At 43.2% G+C, this 20,762-nt stretch overlaps 1 protein-coding gene across 3 annotated transcripts in view; it reads right to left on the bottom strand.

Moving 5' to 3' along the window:
• The window catches only part of LOC129191417 (cell adhesion molecule DSCAML1), a 144,335-nt gene extending 130,077 nt beyond the window's left edge, over positions 1 to 14,258 (bottom strand). Inside the window, exon 1 of one of the 3 annotated variants that reach the window (XR_008573208.1) lies at positions 13,991 to 14,258. Coding sequence is in view for 2 of the 3 variants with exons in the window: in XM_054794752.1 (XP_054650727.1) it covers positions 13,991 to 14,033 (43 nt within the window). In the remaining variant the exon portion in view is untranslated. The remainder of the gene's footprint in view (positions 1 to 13,990) is intronic. The other 2 variants (XM_054794752.1, XM_054794751.1) reach the window with 2 other exon arrangements.
• Between the last annotated feature and the right edge of the window lie 6,504 nt (positions 14,259 to 20,762).

Raw genomic sequence — 20,762 nt, 5'->3', positions numbered from 1 at the left:
GACACTGAATACATAAATGACAAGTCAAAGCACTGGTAGTATTTTCTAGCCACCTGTCCTTGACATGTGGCAGCTTTAAGCCACGTTCATTCCGCCATGTTCTTGGATAGTTCAGCTAAATAAATGCACTGCAATGCTCGTCCCTCTGTGGGAAAGTAGCATTTTCATAGCATAGCTTGAGGAAGGTTGCATTTCTTGGGGATTAGGAGGGGGGTCGTGGAGGAGCGCAGAGGAAGTCAAAGAAGTGCTGAGCTAAGATTGGCTGGGGGCCAGGAGCCAGAGACCTCCTCCTCTCAGACATGATACTTAATTCATCCTTTCTTTCCTAGATTGTGTCAACAATGGCTGGATTAGCACTACCTCTTTAATTCCCAACGTCCCCGTGAGGAAATAGGGGGCTGGCTTAGCCTCTTCCGTGGAAATTGAAAGACTCCACATTATGTCATTTAAGATGTGATATTCCTCCCCATCAATGGGGATCATTAATAAGCAGCCATGAAGTCATCTTGACGATCTGTTCCATCCACCTTATCATGACTGACCAATAAAAGCCTCGGACAGTAATCCCTCGCTGCTTTGCGCTTTCAATATTGCAGCTTCACTCCATCATGGTTTTTCACTATGATATCAATTAATAAATCAAGCTGTTTCATGGTTGAATACAGCCTATTTGTCATGAAAAATATGCATATTGAAGCTAATTTTATGTATTTCTTTGCCTAAATTAAGCATTTTCAAGCATAAAAATGTCTCGATAAACTAAAATACAAATAGAAGGCATTCATAAAATGCTTTGTGATGATATGCAGTATTCTACACTGGTCACTAGGTGTCAGTAATGTTGCAATGAGATGAGACAATAGCCACGGGCCGCACGGTGGCTGAGTGGTTAGCATGTTGGCCACACAGTCAGGGAATCTGAAAGATCTGAGTTCATTCGGGCATCTCTAACTCCCTAACCCTAACGCTAACCCGTCTCTGTGTGGAGTTTGCATCTTCTCCCCATGCGTGTGTGGGTTTTCTTCCTCCCACATTCCAAAAACATGCATGTTAGCTTCATTGGCGACTCTAAATTGTCCATAGGTATGAATGTGAGTGTGAATGCTTGTTTGCCATTGGCTGGCCACCAGACAAGGGTGTACCCTTGCCTGAAGTCAGCTGGGATAGGCTCCAGCATGCCCGCAACCCTAGTGAGGATAAGCGGCATAGAAGAAGGATAGTCCTCGGACCACATGGAGTACTGTCTAGAAACCGGAAGCAAAAAGGAAATGCAAGGAACTCTCCCAATGCTAACATATATGAGTCTATGTCTTACTTTCTCTTATTGTGTCTAATAAATTGGGAAATAGGAGTGAAAAGGTGACTATAGGGGTGTTATTTCATGTCTGGAGGGCTCTAATAATGCTAAAATCCGTATTTTGAAGGTTATAAACAGGTTTGCTACGCTCTAGACCAAAATATTTTATTTTTAACTGGAGAAGGCCCCCCCCCCCGTTATAATCCAGCTGTATTTCATAATTTTTTTCCCTCAGATTCTTCTGCTTGTCCAGCATTTCAAACAAAGTGCGACATCTCAACGCTTGGTGGAAAAATATTATCAGTGAAGCTTAAACATAAACGTAAAAATGGTGGGCTGGTTGGTGCATGTATGCGGTGTTATTGATGGAGAATGAGATGTGTTTTCTACTGAAAATAATGCATATTTTCATAGAAAAATAAATAAGAAAATGAAAAGTCTAATTATTATCATTAATGAAAAAAAGAATGGCAAATGTACCGGGACGCACTGTACACACAAATCCACTGTGTATTCTATATTCTGCCAGTTGTGAATTTGTATGCCAGACGCAGAGTGTTAAACCCACATAACCCACAAAGTCTATCCACCAAGTCATCGCACTACCAGGGGCGGCTGATGTCGGACCTCCCAGAATCTGCGGCGGTGTGAAGCAGAACCAGATTTCGTTAACAGGACACATGAGACTTCTTCGGATAAGACAGTGAGCTGTAGAGGCGTTTGTATGTTACTGGCAGACCGTAAGGTGTGGAGGTGAGTACAGGATTAGCGCCAAGGAGAAGCCAGAGCTTGAAAAACCTCTTCCGTTCCAAGTATGTCCTGTTTGGGAACATTTGGCCTTCCCGGTGAAATACGTATAACTATCATATATTCTTGCATATCAAGTTTTTATTGGCTCGAAGGTTCATTGGTCTTATTAGTGAACATACTAGGAGTGTACGATTCACTCGCTAAATCCATTTATATTCCTACCATCCAACTACATTGATGTGTGTTTAGCAAGTTTCCATTATCGATTTAACATCGTTTAAAAAGCTAATCAATCGATTGAATGGATACGAGGAAATAAAGCATTGGATTTAAGCACGACAGGCTTTATATGGATGTGTGCATATTGAAGTACTTCTAATGATAACGACTCGATAAACACCCAAAAGAAATTCACTTGGTGTCTGTGACATCATGGAGTCGTAGTGGACCTGTGAAATACAGCTGATTCGCTTCCTCTTGGGTCCGTTCATTCACTTCATTCAGTGTTCATATTTAACTCATCTCTCTGGAATCATTATTAAAAACTAATCGTTACACCTCTACAATATACCTTTTTTTATTATAGTCAGACAGTACCATCTAAATATACCTTTAAAATGTGAACTATTAGTTATATGTCATATAACTTTATGCATACTGGGGATGTCCCGATCAGGTTTTCATGCTGCCGATACCAATACCAATCACCCATGTGTGAAATCGGCCAACACTGATACTGCTACCAATCACATAGATTAAGTGTACATATTTAAATAAAAAACGTTAAGAAAATATTTATTTTCCTATCTTATTTCAAGCCAAACAAAGCCAACATGCTTGTTTTACCAGAACATGAACAACATGCTGGTATCCACAGCTGACATTTTCTATTTCACAAAGCATTTCTTTCTAGTCTTCTCACATTATTCACTCCCTGGGACTCCCTGGTGCCCGCGGGCACCACATTGGTGACCCCTGGGCGATATGATATGAAAGGGGAACCATACAGTTTAGACAAACACAGATTTGACTTACTTTTTCAAACTCTTAGAGGATCAGGCGCCTTCTTTAAGGAGACTTTGCATGTGAGAGCATCCAGCAGGACCCTCGCAGTCAGCAAACCCGACTTCCTCCACCGCCTACGACATCACGCCACCCGGTCCGACGAATCCGACCACCGTTCGGGCTATCACGGGTGCGGGTCCCGCGTTTTGGCTAATTAGCCGCCGCCCGACCGACGATCACATCGCCAGGCGCGAAAACTCATCACACCCTGCCATGTGGCCGCCCCCAAATGCCACCAAACTAAAGCTTTTTGAGGCGTGCAAAACTCCTATCACTCTCACAACAACAGGAAGTCCCACACGGCAGACATGCTTGTTTTGGCTTTGTGAAGTCAAAGTGGGCGGGAGACGGTCGCTATAGGCTGGATGCGGCAATGAGGGCGGAGCTGATCGGCGAAGGGGATCGGTGTTTAAAAGCGAATACCGCGCTCTGCCACGGAAATCGGCCGATACTAATCGGTAGCTGAGCACCCCTAACAGATACAGTAATCCCTCGTTTATCATGCTTCATTGGTGATAAGAAGTAGGATTGATTCCTTATAAATGGAATGTTTTCCATAGTTAGAGCCTAGAAAACCTGTTTACAACCTTCTAAATATGGTTTTTAACATTAGAACCATCTAGACATGAACTAGAACCCCTACAGTCACCTTTACACTCCTATTACCCAATATAGTAGACAGAATTAGAGGAAATAAACATATAAGACATCAATAAGACAGCATAGACTCACACATTAGCATTGGGAGAGTTCCTTGCTGGACAGCGTACTTCCTGTGGTGGCTATTTTGTCATCAATGTAACATTACTGACACCGAGTGACCAGTGTAGAGTACTACATATCACGTCTTTGAATGCATCTTCTGAATGCCTTATGTTTGCATTTTCGTTGATTCATCCATTTGTATGCTTGAAAATGCTCAAATTAGACCACAAATAAGTACAATTTGATTAAATATGCATGTCTTACTAATAATAGGCCAGTCAACCACAAAACAGCAATCATTTATTTATTTTGAAAAAAACGTGATAGTGTGAGTTTGTCTCACTCCCCCTTGTTAAGGCCCCTTGTAATTTTTTGAAAACAACAATTGAACTGGAATAGGCTGTTTATCAGCTGATCAGAAGTTTAAGACCACAGGCTATAAAAGCCAAAATCTGCTCAAAATGTTCATTTTCTGTCAGGCATTCACACTGTCATGCCCTCCTGATGGCTAAAGCTAAGAAGCTTTCTCTTTTTGAACCCACATTAAGGCCCCTACTGGTGCCGACTGCAGTAACCATCAGAAAGTATCTGCGGGAAAAGGGTTTAAATAAAAAAAAAGGAATTCAAAGACCTCGTCTCCTTCAACGCCACAAAACTGCCCGTTTAGACTTTGCCAGGGAGCATCAAACATGGGACATTGAAAGGTGGAAAAAAGTTTTATTCTCTGATGAGAAAAAAATGTAAACTCGATGGTCCAGATGGCTTCCAATGCTACTGGCATGACAAGGAGATCCCACCTGAGATGTTTTCTACCAGGCACAGTGGAGGGGGGTCCATCATGGTCTGGGGTGCTTTTTCATTCAGTGGAACACCGGAGCTTCAAGTGGTGCGGGGTCGTCAAACGGCGGCCGCTTACGTGCAGATGTTGCGGCGGGCATTCCTCATGACCGAGGGCCCTCGTCTGTGTGGTACCAGCTGGGTTCTTCAACAGGACAACACTGCAGTTCACAATGCTGGCTTGACCAAGGACTTCATCAGGGAGAATAACATCACTCTTTTGGACCATCCTGCATGTTAAATCCAATAGAGAACATTTGGGGATGGATGGCAAGGGAAGTTTATAAAAATGGCCATCAGTTCCAGACAGTTGATGCCCTCAGTGAAGCCATCTTCACCACTTGGGGCAATGTTCAAACTAGCCTCCTGGAAACACTGGCATCAAGCATGCCCAAAGCCATTTTGGAAGTGATGAACAACAACGGTGGAGCTACTCCTTACTGAGTCCTACTGAGAACATTTTTGGTTCTGGTTTAGAGAGTTTTTTGTTCTTTTTTGAGCAATGGTCTTAAACTTTTGATCAGCTGATAAACAGCCTATTCCAGTTTAATTGTGGTTTTCAATAAATGACTTTTTCAAAATGCTTTTTGTCTCGCTCCCCCTTCTCGCTTTTGTATATTGTAGCTCTTCTTAAAACCTCATTAAGATCCAAATGTGCAAAATGCAAATTCTAGCAATTTTTCAACTGGTCTTAAGATTTTGATCAGGAGTGTATATTGTTTTCATTTTAAGTAGTTTTCCCTTTTTAGGTTTCATTTTTATAATCATTGAAGCCATTCACACAAAAGCGAAGCAGTTTTAGATTTAGCATTTTGTTCCCTTACTGTACGGAAAATGAACCCAACCGTGACCATAAAAGTGAGACTAAGGCATACCGTTACACGCCTATAGTGAGTGGGGCGCTAGCCATTGAGCCTCACCACTCCTCTGCCTGTGCACCTGATGAAAATGGAGCAGATCTTTTGCATTCCAACTTGATAATTTAGGTCAAGTTCAATCCATCTTGCCATTTGAATCCATGTCAGTCGCTCTCACAGGCTGCTCCACTGCCTGAACTGCGCTTTCAGCACCACGGAGAGCACTAGAATGTACTTTTGGGTGAAACACACACACGCACACACACACACACACACACACACACACACACACAGAGGAACTGGTGGAGGCAAACTTTTAACAGATGACACCAGTGACCTGCTTCTCTGAATGTATCATGACTAAAACAACTTAACCCAGCTAGGAAAGCTCACATGTAATTAATTTTTGCCAACTCGCTAAACTCCCTCAGATTTGTCCATCAGCCGCTGCACTTAGACATGATACGCTTTAAAACGCCATAATCTGTTCCAACATAAACAAACCTTAAACCATCCGGTGATGCCATCCAAAATAGAAAATCGATGCTTAAGCAGGAGGGCAAAAAACCCGCACAAAGCGACAGCTTTTGATGGGGAAGGCTAATCGCGTTGTCCTACGCTATGAATCCAGGTCAGTGAGTTCACGCACACTCACATGGTCACACGGAATGGAGGCCCTGCACAGATTATGGCCTTCAGGGAGAGTGCCAACATACAACACGTGTCCTGTTGCACTTAACTTTCCAAAACAGCAAATAAAACAAAAGGAATGGGGAGCGAGGAGTGTTTGAGTTGGACAAACGTATGGGTCATGAACGGAAGCATAGAACACTATTCATCCGGAAAAAGCGTTTTTATAGTTTTTGTGTTGACAAAGGGAGGTGCGCATACACCCGTTGTTATCAGTGGTAGGTAGGCCAAAATGAAAAGCGTCTTACACTCATTTACGCAGTGCGCTTGAACGCCTCCTCGTGTGAGCAGCACCTGCAGTGTTCTGTGTTATGAACAAATAAGTAAGTTTGATGATTAAGAGTGTTTCATCTTGATTATTCATTCAATACATCAAACTGGTGGGAAATAATTCAGAGTAGGATGTTTCATTGTGTGCTATTGTGGTTGGTGTGGGTTTTTTGGGGTTTTTTTTGGTTGGTGTGTTTTTAAGTGTGCAGGGGTAGGGGTACATGACTTCAGGTAAAATGTCGGAAGGAGTGCAGGACTGTGAAAGGTTTGGGAACCACTCTTCTAGTTCATAACAAAGGTGTTGGATGGGGTTGAAGTGTTCAAGGTCTTCTCCCACAAGCTCATCCAAGAGCGCCTTTATGTTGCTTGCTTTGTGCACAAGGAACAGAAGAGGGTCTTCCCAAACTGCCCATCCATCCATTTTCCTCCGCTTATCCGGGTCCGGGTCACAGGGGCAGCAGTCTCAGTAAGGAAGTCCAGACTTCCAGGTCCCCGGCCACCTCTTCCAGTTCCACCGGGAAGACACCAAGACGCTCCCAGGCCAGCTGTGAGACATAATCCCTCCAGCGTGTTCTATGTCTGCCCCCCGGGCCTTCTCCTTCACCAGCGAGGTGTCCGGACCAGATGCCCGAGCCACCTCAACTGGCTCCTCTCCATGTGAAGGAGCAGCAGCTCTACTCTGAGCGGATGACCGAGCTCCTCACCCTAACCCTCGCCAAACTGATCCCACAAAATGTTAAACATACAAGTTCATTTTACTTCCCAAATCAACTATGTGCCATCAGTGACAACAGAAAAGCTTTCTCTGAATGTTCTGGACTCCTGTTTAAATGCCATTATTGTACAATGCTGCTCATTAAGTAACATAAATACTCCATTTAAGGCCGCTATTCAATTAACTGGCAAGTCTCATGCTTGCTAATAAATGACCGTGAGGTCAAGGAGAGCTATGTTTTCCTTTTCACTTTCTCATGCACTCCAAATCATTATTAAAGTTTTTTAAAATGACATAGATAAGAATGAAATAGATACAGTTCACAAAGTTATTTTATTTTAGACACATGTTTGAGATTGATCATTCCTTATTAGCATCTCTCACAAAAGCAGCATGAATATTATTATCCAACGTTGTCCTTTTTTGGCAACACTTGACCTCAACACAATCTTTTATTGCCGCCATTGCACCTCCTCCCATCGATGGGCCAAAAGGATGGGCACTCATCCACTCATGAACTGTATTTTGATTGCTTCATTCAAGCATGGATGCCATGATTACAATATGGAAGGTCAGACCCATTTGAGGTGAAATACGCGGGTGAGCCCATGTCACAAGTTTTTTTTTCCTGCTTCTATTATTTGTAGTACATGTGCGTTTGTTGAAATATATTTGCACTTTTCCTTGTCTTTTGCAGTGGATATGAAAATGGACTATGAATATGTATGCTGGAGAAGCAAGGATATTGCCCATGGTGAGATGTTGCATAATGCAGCCTGTTCGGTCTCACCTCCATCCATCCTGATGCACAAACACAGTCAGTTTCACCATGTGCATAGAAAAAGTGCCCTATAAATGTGCCATAAACACATTAAGAATGCACATATACATGCAAGAAAGTGGCATAGCGATACACAATACACACAGCACACAAAAGCATTGAGGTAATACAAGACCATAAAAGGGCAAAAGATACCATCTTGCTGCTCATTGACATCACAGCGGCTCCAGACAGACACATGCATTAGCATTTCTAACAGTGTGACATTTCACTGTATGGCAAGATATATTGGAGATTAACACACGCACACACACAATCTATGCAGACGCATGTACTGTATGCAAAGGGTGGTAACAAAAACCCCTGTAAAGACTTTATGCAGTGTCAGTAAAACATTAGGCAGCCAGTTCAGCATTAAAAAAAAACCCTCCCACTTGAAAAGGACGATTTCTGCTTCTGAACTGAATGTCAGTTGTGTACAGGCGTACTGTTTTGTTTTGCTTTTGTATTCCCCTCCTCAGCGCTCTGTTGGAGATGCTGCTTCCCAGCAAGAGCAGAGCAGGAAAACACACACACAAAGAGATTTTATCAGGATGCATCAATCCTTAATGGGCAGGATAGGACCTGTTGGTCAGAGAGAATCGGTTCGCCTCTGTACCGAACCAAAAGCGAACCTTTGGGCGGTGCGACTAAACGTAGACTACATTTTGCACAACATTTAGTTTTTGTCAAAAATGTCCCCTTGGTTTTCATAGACTGTCTCGGTTTGGAGTGCCCAAGCAAAGCAGCTCACGCATTGCTGATTCACTCTTCGTATTTTGGTGATTGAGTGTGACTGCGAAATAACCCAAGAAAAACACTATTGAATTGGATTTTTCCAGGATGCACGGGAAGTCCGCTTGAACAATAACTGTCATCATTTACAGTAATCTCTCGTTTATCACGGTTAACTGGTTCCAGACCCGACATTGACAATATACTTAACACCAAATATTATACACCAAAGTGTATCATAATAAACATTTTTATGGCCGTCTCAATGACTTCTGCTTTTTCAAAGTTCGCTGGTAAGTCTGGAACGGATCTACTGTTCGGAGTGTATGAATGCTGGAAAGCTGCTGTCGAAATGGAGCAAAACGTTGAACAAGCAGCATCTGAGAAAAAAAACGATGAATGACAACAGCTACGCAGTTTTAACAGTACATGCAGTGGAACTCCTCATCAAGTGGAGGTGCTGTCATCCCTCATTTATCGCACAAGTGAATTTGCTCCAAGTAGGATTCCTTATTTATAAATGTAATACTTTCATAGTTGGAGCATAGAACACCTGTTTACAACCTTCTATAGGTACGGTTTTAAACATTATTAGAGCCCCCTAGACATGAAATAACACGCCCATAGTTGACTTTTGACTCGTATTATCCAATATAGTACACATAATAAGTGAAAATAAGATATATAAGACAGAAATAAAACATAATATAGACTCACACGTTAGCACTGGATGAGGCACATTATCACAGAGTGCTTCCTGCGGTGGCTATTTTCCTCATAAATGTAAGATTACTGACACCTAGTGACCAGTGTAGAATACTACATATTATCACCTCTTTGAATGCGTCTTCTGAATGCCTATATTACTATATTTGTCTTTTAGTTCATTTAGCCATTTTATTCCTGAAAATGCTTAATATAGGCAAAAATACCTCAAATGTACTTAAATGTGCATATCATTTCAGTAATAACAGGCCGTATTCAACCATAAAACAGCAATGATTTCTTGATATATTTTTGAAAAACCGTGATAGAACAAAGTGCAAAGTGGCACGGTAATACTGATGTAAAACTATAATTATTCTCTACAAAATGGATTTTCTGTTCACATTTTTAGGTGTCTGGAACGGATTCATTGGATTTACACTATTTTTAATATTAATATTTAATATTTTAATATACACTATTTTTTTTACGTTTTGGTTGTCATCGAAACGTCTTGGAAAATTCAACAACAAAAATGGAGGTACTACTGTATATTTGCTTTGAGAATTGCATTTATTGGAGAATTACCTGCCAGCAGATTGCAACTGCATTTTCATGCTTCATTTTCAAAATCACTAAACACAAAAGCTAAGCAGTTTTATGTTTTGCATTTTGTTCCCCGACTGTACCGAAATGGAAGCAAACTGTGGCCCTAATATCGACATATGTATCAAACTGTGATGATGCCGCAACGTTACGCCCCGAAAAAAGCTACTGTTGTCTGATTTGTTGTCTTGCCTGAGAAGTAGATCAGTCCCACATCATAGCTTATCATAGCAATTCATGTAAATATGACCCCTAGTGTCCCAAATGAGTCCCATCTGTTATTCGGCCACTGATTTTTTTTCCCCCCAGTTAGAAATGGCAAAGCTACAATGTGACACCCAACGATGTTTAATTTCTATTTTCTATTTTCTTTAAATTGAAAACAGGATAGGCTCCAGCATGCCCCCGCGACCCTAATGAGGATGAAGCGGTATAGAAAATGGATGGATGGATGGATGGAAAACAGGCTCCAAGTGCCACTCAATGATTATTTTCAAAACCTCACAAGTGAGACAGCTTTTTGGCAGAAGCACAGGACATGCAGACTAACAAAACAAAATTGTTTCCTGGTCACGTTTACCAAACTACTTGTTGCTAGGAAGAATTTCTAGGGGCTCAATCCTGACTGCCCAACAGACCGATTAAAAAGCTGTACTAAATTACTCCTCTGGAAAGACAGGAAAACAGTGACATCTGTTGGTAGGGGTGGGGCACAGCCAGGCGAGTCTGGCATCTTTTGCTGGCTATATGAGGGATGAAAATGCACAGGGGTCCTAATTCCACTAAGAGGACGTCTGCGTGTTGCCTGAAATGAAATCTTACGCAGAGCCTCACCCTGCGTGGCCAACATGCCCATTTTGTTTCAAGACAAAATGTTCAGACTGAGGAGATGAGATGGACCTGTGTGTGTGTGTGTGTGTGTGTGTGTGTGTGTGTGTGTGTGTGTGTGTGCGTGTGTGTGTGTGCGTGTGTGTGTGTGTGTGTGTGTGTGTGTGTGTGTGTGCGTGTGTGTGTGTGTGTGTGTGTGTGTGTTTCTGCACTATTCAACTGCCAAACACAGCGCACCAACACTTGACCAATAGAAGGAAACAAGGCAGTGAAAGAAGAGAACGAGGTGAGTTCACTTGAGTGACGAGAGAACCTGCAGAGTGACAAGTCCAGCGTATGGAGATGTCTGTCCCTCTTAGACATGGACAGTTGTTGCTGCGTGAAGAGCCATCCAATCACCTTTGACTGTCATAATCCACTGTATAATGTGCATGGCAGGGGTTCATTGTCAGTCAACTCTTTCATGTACCAATCTTGCAAGAAACACCCTGCTTCAGTTAGCGACACTTGCGCCACAGATCTTCTAATAGCACAGCCCCTGAGCCGCTAGAACTTGACATTCAACAGGCGGCCTGCGGGCCAAATCTGTCCCGTGAATGAGGTTTGACTAGCCAGTGAGTTCAGTTTCAAAAACATTTACGGAAGACTCCTAAAGCAGAGCACTCCTGTCATATTGAAGATCTTTGACTGGTGTTTTTTCACAGGTCATTAAAAACAGCAGCACTCCTGTCATGTAGAGGATCTCTGACTAGAGTAAACATAGTGCTTTTCCTATCTATATTATCAGTATTACCCGCTCCTTGTGCCCCCGCCTCCCAAAAAAACAATTAGTTGAACAGGCCTGCACAATACAGTGACTCATCCAACGGCGAAGTACGTTACGCTACGCATGCGTGAAAACACAGCAGGTCTACTTGGGAGAGACTGAGGAAGTGCTTCTTAATGCTTTCCTTCATGATAAATAGCAGATATGCTTGATTTGTGCGCGTTATAATGAAGTGGAATAAAGAATTCACTTTGCTGAAAAAAGTGTGCATCAAAATCCAGCATGAAATTCAGGCTATTCAGTTTAAGGTCACGCATGTTGATTCAAACTGGATGAAACCGGAATCATATTAATTGATGAAATAATCATGCCTCCTGCGCGCACACACACACACACACGCACACGCACACACACGCAGCTCCATCACTGCAAGCCATTTCCTTCCAAAACACGAAATGATGCTTAGCCTCAAAATACATCGCGCGCTTTAACATTGTTAAACATAAAAGACATAAAAGGCTCCAGTGTGGCCTGTCGGGCCCAAACACACACGCCCAGCTGGGAGTGATGGCAAACAAACCATGAGGGGAAACAAGATGAACGTGTCTCTGCACACGTATGGGATGCAGAAGTGCTCATAAATACTGGATTTATTAGAAAAAATACACAAACATTGGATGATCTTATTGAACAATATGACAACATTGAAGCAAGTAGAAAACGGTGTGCCGTTCTCGCAGGCGCGGCCCCGTCATGAAAATACGCAGTAGCCTCCTGATGCGTACGCATGCATGTTAATAGATCTGCCTTTGCTGCATATGAGATTTTTAAAACACACACACAGAGAACGCGAGAGAGAATGCACCTGGGATCATATATGCAGTGGAATCGTGCACAATGAGCGGAACATGGCGTTGGAAAAACAACAACTGACATGGAAGTTTGTGTTCCACTGCGTTATCTCCATCTCTCCCATCTCAGCCACTCTTTCCGCTCCAGTGGCTGTTTGACGCCCCCAGCCCTCCTCCGCATAGACACACACACACACATTCACACAGGCGCGCGCGCACACACACACACACATTTATGGACAGTCACGGGACGGGGGTGGTGTACAATGTGCAAGATCCAAACGCACCTTGTAATCCAATAAAGAGAAACAAAACAAGTCCTCACCGCCTGCGTGGCAGAGGGCACTGCCAAGGCCAAAGATGGGAACCACAAGCACCAAACATACGCTATACTTTTTATATTTATTATTTTATGGTTTTTTCCCTTCAAATGCAGAGCCACTTAAAAAAATGCGTCAAAACAAAACACGCGATAAATGAAATGAACTGGTGGTTGGTTTTTCGTCACATCACACGCCTTCAGAGGCCGATACCTCATCAATTACAACTCTACTTTTCTATTTTCTAGAAGAAGAAGCACGAAGCTTTCCGTCTGAATCATTTTAGAGCCAAGCCAATCAGTGGAATCTGGAGCCCGAGAAAATGGAGGATGAATAATTAGAGCAGGCAGATAACGACGGCATCTGCATGCACTCACTCCTCTCTCTTTGCTTTGTTGCTTTGTTTCACCGACAAACTAGCCTGTTATTAAAACACATCGTCTTACAAGTGTCCCACCGAGCACATTATCTCCAAAAATTCATTCAATTATCACAGCAGCCCCCACTCACACCTCCTATAAAAACGCAATGACCCCCATGTTGTTGCTGCATACAGACTCACTGGCTTTTACGGGCAATTTTAGACTTTAGTCTTCTATTCGAAGTGGCGTTTGAATGTGCAAAATCTTGCTCGGGGTCACCACCGCCGATTCTCTCATCTTCCTCGTGGAGATAAGGTTTTCAAAAAGTGCAAAAATTCATGAAAGTCCTTTGACCCGTTGGACTTCTGCGCGTAAACACCGAAAAGCAGAGGGCACTGGGGAGGCCATTGACACCGTGCGCTCCAAGGATGATCTTGTTCAACAGCCCCCATACTCCAGACACCTCTTAGAATGCATTAGGCAAAAAAATGCAAATCGTCGTTGTCCTTTTTTATTTGATCATTTTACGCACTCCTCCAAAAGTGCCTATTGATTTTGTGTTCTTAACTTGCTTCCCTCTTCATCTTGACATAATATCAACAAATCAATGGGAGACACAAAACGCTGTAAGACGCACCCGAGCACCAACAAAGGAGGAGCAAACGCATGCAGTAAAACATCAAGAAAGTTAGAATCTTATCGGTAAAAATCGGTTTGAAATGTGTTCCAGCTTCATTTATTCAGCAAGCACAGAAGAAAGGAATCATGCAGACAAACACTGAAGGAGACAGACACCATTTCCATGGCCTACCTTCTTGCAAAGAATACAGCAGAAGTAAAGTTACAAGCCACATGCCATTAAAAGCAGTTTGAGTTCACAGGAATGTGATGCAGTCCTCTTCCAAAAGAAGAAGAGCGCACGGCGCAGCAGGGTCTGCCAAGAAGGCGAGGCTCCGTGCTGGAATGGACTGGTTCTTGCGGCTTGATGCTTCCCCCCGGCAGGTCTCGCCAGCCCTGGTCCCGCTCAACACGCTCTCCGGCGCCGCGAAACGAACCGCGGAGAAAGTACCGCCTCTGCTGCCTGTTCTCTCCTCCCCTTACCCGGACGGAGCGTTGTCGCCCCACCCCCGGTATCCTAATCAAGAGGAGGTGAATGAGACGCGCGTATCGGGGGTGGAAAGCTGCATTACGCGCTTTTACGCATCCCTTTAGTCGAAGAATGGAAGCTCTGATATTAACAATGTCATTTAGGAGACTTCCCTGACACTTGTTGATACTAAAGCCAAATGCAAAACGACACACAAGAGTTAAAAGGGGAGGGGGGGATAATTCAGTCCATTGTACTTTTCACAATATAGTATCATAAAGTGTCACACTTGCTCATTCTATGAAGTATGTGCAAACGTTTGACTGTTAATGAAAGTGCAGTAAAACAGGGGATGGATACCGTCTGAGCTGAGTAACTCGAACTTAAAGCAGGATGAGTCCTACTGACTGCACCTGGACGTGTCAATTACTTGTGTTTACATGGAGCATATAGTTCTATGTGTCAGTCATTCATTTGTGATCATATGCTTTTCAGGCCACATGGCTACACATGCGCGTGCACACGCACACACACACACACACGCACACAGAGAGAGCTCCCCTATCAAACCTCCTGCACACACAAAAACAAAACAAAACCCAGCTTGTGGAAGACAGCCGAGATGAGCTGTGCAGGCTTCTCTCACTCCAACTGAAGAGCTGCTCTAGTGTGGCAGGAAAAGCAACACAATCTGCCTCCATTCTTTATTGTGTAACAGGTGGAAGGCACACACACACACACACACACACACACCATCAATGTCAAACAGACAAACACAGCTCATGGACCAGGCGTCTGTACTTTAACTTATCCAAGATCTCATCTTTGTTACGCGACCATTATGCCAAACGTTCAAGATGTGGGATAAGCAGGACTACAAAGCTATGTAACAACTCGTTTAGTCAAGCCAGGCTTTTCACTTCCAGTCAGCGCCTCCAATCTCATCTCATCTCATCTCATCTCATCTCATCTCATCTCATCTCATCTCCAAAAGCACCAGAAAACATTCACAGAAACACACGAGCACGAGTTATTATTTTACTATTTTCTGTTATTGCGTATATCTGCTATATTGGCTAATATGAGTGTAAAGGTGGCTGCCTATAGGGGTGCTATTTCATGTATAGAGGGCTCCAACCATGTTAAAAACTGGATTTAGAAGGTTGTAATCAGGTTTTCTATGCTCTAACTGGGAAAATGTAAAAATAATTTATAAATTAGAAATCGTACTTCGCTTATCACTGTCGGGTCTGGAACCAGTTAACCGTGATAAATGAGGGATTACTGTATCATAAATGGTCAGTATTCAGCAGCTTTCTATACCTCTGCATGCGCTTTAAAATGTGGTTAATGCTACTCTGCTGTTGGTGTGAAACTCACGCGTTTTCCACTTGCCGTACTGTTGTTTATAATGAACTCATCAGCGGTATTAATGCTGGGAGCTATTACAACATTGGTTCTGCTGCTGCTTTGTTGTGCAATACACTTGTTCATAAATGAGCAAGTGGTCGAAGTGAAAACTGTGTTTTCTTTTCCGCTTTGTCGTGCACTTTAAATCATTAGAAAGTAAAAACCGAATGTGTTTGCAGCCTGTATCCAATGATCAGCTCTTTGTGCTTTAGGTAGTTAGAGCTTTGATTGTATTTGTTGGTGGTTTGTTAACGCTTACTAACGTTTTGTGTAAAGGAGCAAGCAAAACTGCAACTAGCATCCCCTGCCATAAAACGGTTGGGTGAGCAGGACAGACACGCTTGTTGATAAATCATCCTAACGTTTCAAAAGTATTATGTCCACCCCTCACTGACAACACAAACACCTCCAGACAAACAGGAAGTGCGCGGCTAGGGCTGCGAGAAGCAAGACGCCGGTCAAAGGGCTGACGTGAGCGGGCCTGACAGCACCAAGCAGGTTGTCAGCCAGTGATCATCACGCAGGCTGACAGGCTGACTTGGGCCATCCAGGGCCCGAGAAAGGCAAGCAGTTCCAATAAGTATCACTGACGACTGGAGTGACATGAAAAAACACACAAACGTGAGTCAGCTCCATCAGTGGCGCCATCACAGGTTGCCTGGAGATAGAGATGCAGATGAGAAGGTGGGGGGTTGAGGTGGGGTGATGAGACAAGTTCATCTGAATGTTTATTTAATGCGGACAATCGGAGCTGCCCTGAAGGATCTGCTGCAAAAACACTCTTGACGACAGGAGCGCTCTGCTGATTTGGACGCACCACTGCAAAAATGACAGCCAAAGATCCTCTATATGTCAAGAGACTCAAGACAGGAGCACAAAGCTTAGTCAAAGATCGTCTATGTTACAGGAGTACTCTGCTGGGTTTGAGGACCGACTGCAAAAATGCCATTCAAAGATCCTCTACAGCACAGGTCTCACACTCAGCTTACCTGGGGGCCGCAGTCTGGAGGAGGCTGGGCCACATCGAGTATTCCACAAAAAGGCTGGTTGGATGCATGGTTGCTCCGATAGATCGGCCACTGATTAGTATCGGCCGATTTCCGTTAAAAATGGTGTGATCGGCATATGCTGATAAATGTCTCTCATCCCGATCACAAAAGGTGATCACCTGCGGCTAGCACTATTGCAGCCGCAGCCACCCTTTCGTGCAGTGTAGTGTCTTGTAGTGTCTCTAACCAACGTGTGTTGTCCTCCCACTTTCCCTCAAAACGAAAGCAATCACGTCTGCCGTGTGGAACCTCACTGCCAAGACATGCCACCAAAACTATCTCATGGGGGTAAAAAGCTTCAATACGGCATTTGAAGAACGTTTGACAGAGTTTGCTGAGTTTTGGACGCTCACGGCAGCTCCTGTCAAACGACAACTAAGCCGTGTGGGCTGTGACGGTCAGAAGGCTAAGCTAATAACCTGAAAAATAATTGATATATGTTATGATATCACATATCATATGATATGTTATGTATATATATATATATATATATATATATATATATAGATATCATATAGCATATATGACATATGATATCACATAGCATATAGAATATGCTATGTGATATCATATGGCGTATATGCTATATCATATAGCATATATGACATGATATCACATAGCATATATGACATGATATCATATAGCATATATGGTATGATATCATATAGCATATATGACATGATATCATATAACATATATGGTATGATATCATATAGCATATATGACATATCATATAGCATATATGGTATGATATCATATAGCATATATGACATGATATCATATAGCATATATGGTATGATATCATATAGCATATATGGTATGATATCATATAGCATATATGACATGATATCATATAGCATGTATGACATGATATCATGTAGCATATATGGTATGCTATATTATGACCTACTAATGACCTACTCTGACTCCTGTATATGGCACCCCTGGCCAATAGCACTCATCATAAATAAATGGAAAAATGTATAATTAATCCATGTGATTGGTATCGGCCAATTTCAGGTCGGTATCGGAATCGGCAGCATAAAACCCTGATCGGAACATCCCTAGTTTCTTTATTAATAACAGTTGAGATCATCAACGGTTCTTCAGAACTCTTTTGCCAAATCCGTGCTGCCAGACGGGGTCACGGGGTCACAGGGACTACTTCCCAGCATGCCTTGCGGCACTTGTTTAGCAAAAAGTTGCTAAAGTTACATAGTTGTTTCTTATTCCCCAGAGTAGTAAGAAGTGCTGTCATGTTTGTGAACGTAGGTAGTGTTCTGTCTAGTGACCCCCCACCCCCATCGTTGCTTGCCCATTTAAGCTGAGGTGCCTCATGTGGGGGTCAAGTTCGCTGTATTGGATATCATCTTCATTCAAAAGGCCCATGATGTCATCATCCTTTGCATGGCTGCCCTGCACACAGGAAGTTAATTCATTCAAATGAGCAAGCGTGGATAACGAGGGGAAAGGGTGAGGAGTGGCGCATCTTCGGCTTTGCTTTCTTCTGAACGGAATTTGGGTAGGAGGGAGAAAATGGAGACAAGGAACGATGGCAGACAGAGTTCCCACACACACGCACACACACACACACACGCACACACACACATGCACACACACACACACACACACATGCAGTGCCAGGGCAAGATCTCTTCCAAAATGGCTGCCAGTGGAACCGCCCGCTTTCTCTCGCCCCTTAGTGGTTGACACACAAACACACTTCCTGCTTTGGAGCCTCCAGTATGAAATTTGAGCTGGCGAGAGATTGTCTGTCTGTCTTTCCTTCCATCCATCCATCATCCATCCATCCATCCATCCATCCATCCATCCATCCATCCATCCATCCATCCATCATCCATCCATCTATCCATCCATCCATCCTCCATCCATCCATCCATCCATCATCCATCCATCCATCTATCCATCCATCCATCCTCCATCCATCCATCCATCATCCATCATCCATCATCCATCATCCATCATCCATCCATCCATCCATCCATCCATCCATCCAGTAGTGTACGGTAGTACTGCAGTACTTGTAAAGCTTCCAACACAACCTATCGGGCGACTCCATTTCAAAGTCGGAATAATGTTTAAGAAACGCTTGTTCAGTAAGTAAGTTTTTCAAATCAACCGTTAAAGCGATGTCGTTGAACCGTGTTACTACAATATTAGGTACACCTGCACAAGCTAACAAAAGCTGTCTTAAAAAATAATAGTGTCACACTAACAAAAGGTAGAAATACAGTAAAACAATCATTAAAACAAATATAAAATGCTCATTTCTACGCCCCATTTTTCATATTTTCAGTCCTGTACTACTTTTATTCTTATTCCACCTCAATTTTTGTCTGCAACGTTTTCTGTGACAATTTTCCCATTGAAAATGAATGTGTCCTTTATTTGGTGCCCTCTACTGGCAAGAAGTCATTTGACCTTTTCCATCACTGTAACGTAACGTGACGCTTGTCGCTCTGGGTGGCGTTGGCTCAGGTGGTGGATTGGTTGTCTGCCAGCTGAGTGTTGCTGGTTCAATCCTCAGTCCTGGCGTAAGCGTTCAACATGTTTATACATTTCAGCAATTATTCTCCATTTTTTACATTCCGACATTTCAAATTGCATCATTTTTTGTCTGCTAACTACTCCCACATTTCTCAAACTCCACCACCAAAGTGTTCCGCTCATTCAGGACAAGCACGACCTTCTGCACGGTGCGTACAGGTCGGTTTGCCGGTTCGATCCCGAGTGGGGGATTACATTCAACATTCATTTCAAGTTCACCTGAAATGGCCTCATCTCGTTGATTTTATTGTTGTGGTGGTAACTGATGATTCATATTTGTCCCTGTCGCTCATATGAACATGTGAGTTCAGTATTTCTGACAGTTCTTGAAGAAGCTTAGAAAACAGTGTTGCTATTCCCCGTAAGACACGTTCAAATGGCGCATATCAATGTGTCAAATACGCCATCATTCATAAACAGCAACTCATTTAGTTGAGTTGCATACTGATGCGTATTTAGTGGCCTTTCAACCAGGCTGTGGTTACAAAAGCGCCATGATTTCCACGTGGTGTGGCTATGAGAGGTACCGTCGATGTTTACGCTGTCATCATCTTGTGTCTGTTAGCGTAGCAGAAGGGAGGAGGAGGGAGAGGGCAGGTGTGAAGGGACGTTGTGGAGCTACGCTGAGGGCAAAGCTGCTATCCTGGTAGAGACGCACTTCTCTGATCTTTATCGCTTTCCCACGCTTTGACACGCCCTGCTGGCTGACCTCCTCCAAAAACACACTCCCACAGCAGGACGACAAAGATGATACCAGTTATTCTGTTGGCCACATTTATAGAAAGAACCTGGGCCCTACATTCCTCTTTTGGTGTAATACAGTCTATAAGCATATGCAGCAGCACGAGAGGGACCCCCTTTCGTGAGGATTGCTGCACAATAATAAATATGTTGTGTAATGTACAGCACGGATTACCTACGTACAACACAACACAAGAATGCAAATCCATTCCAAGTGACACTATTAGGAAAACAGTGTTTCCATGTGCAGTCAGCATGGCCGCCAGTCTCTGGGAATATGAAATGATCAGCGCTCTCACAGCTGAGTGCGGCTAGGGGACATGTAGACTGATGGCTAGGGGATATGCAGACTGATGTTATCAGTGTTGTGGCTTCTCCTGCGTACCTCAGCTGAAGCCATTATGGAAAGCAGCCCATTTGAAGCCTCAGGGATGAACTGGTAAAACTAAACGTAGACTTTTGGCTTTCCAGCCTTTTTTCTGTGCCTGGTTGTGCTGAACGGGTCCAGAGGGATTAGCAGGGGGTCCTTGGCAGTCATCTGCTTGACATTTTGTCCCACCCTGCAAGTGCAAAAGCAACCGTTTATTAAATCAGAGCAAAGGGAAAAAAGCTGAAGTAGACTCACTGTGGATAGAAACTGTGCTGACCTCCAAGAGAAATTCACATTTCCGGCAGCTCTGCAGAAATGTCGTCATGAACTTCATCACAAAATAAAATAAAACAACCAA

The sequence above is a fragment of the Dunckerocampus dactyliophorus genome, chromosome 12 (assembly GCF_027744805.1).
Source record: "Dunckerocampus dactyliophorus isolate RoL2022-P2 chromosome 12, RoL_Ddac_1.1, whole genome shotgun sequence".
NCBI lineage: Eukaryota > Metazoa > Chordata > Actinopteri > Syngnathiformes > Syngnathidae > Dunckerocampus > Dunckerocampus dactyliophorus.
This window is presented reverse-complemented; position numbering and strand designations above follow the sequence as displayed.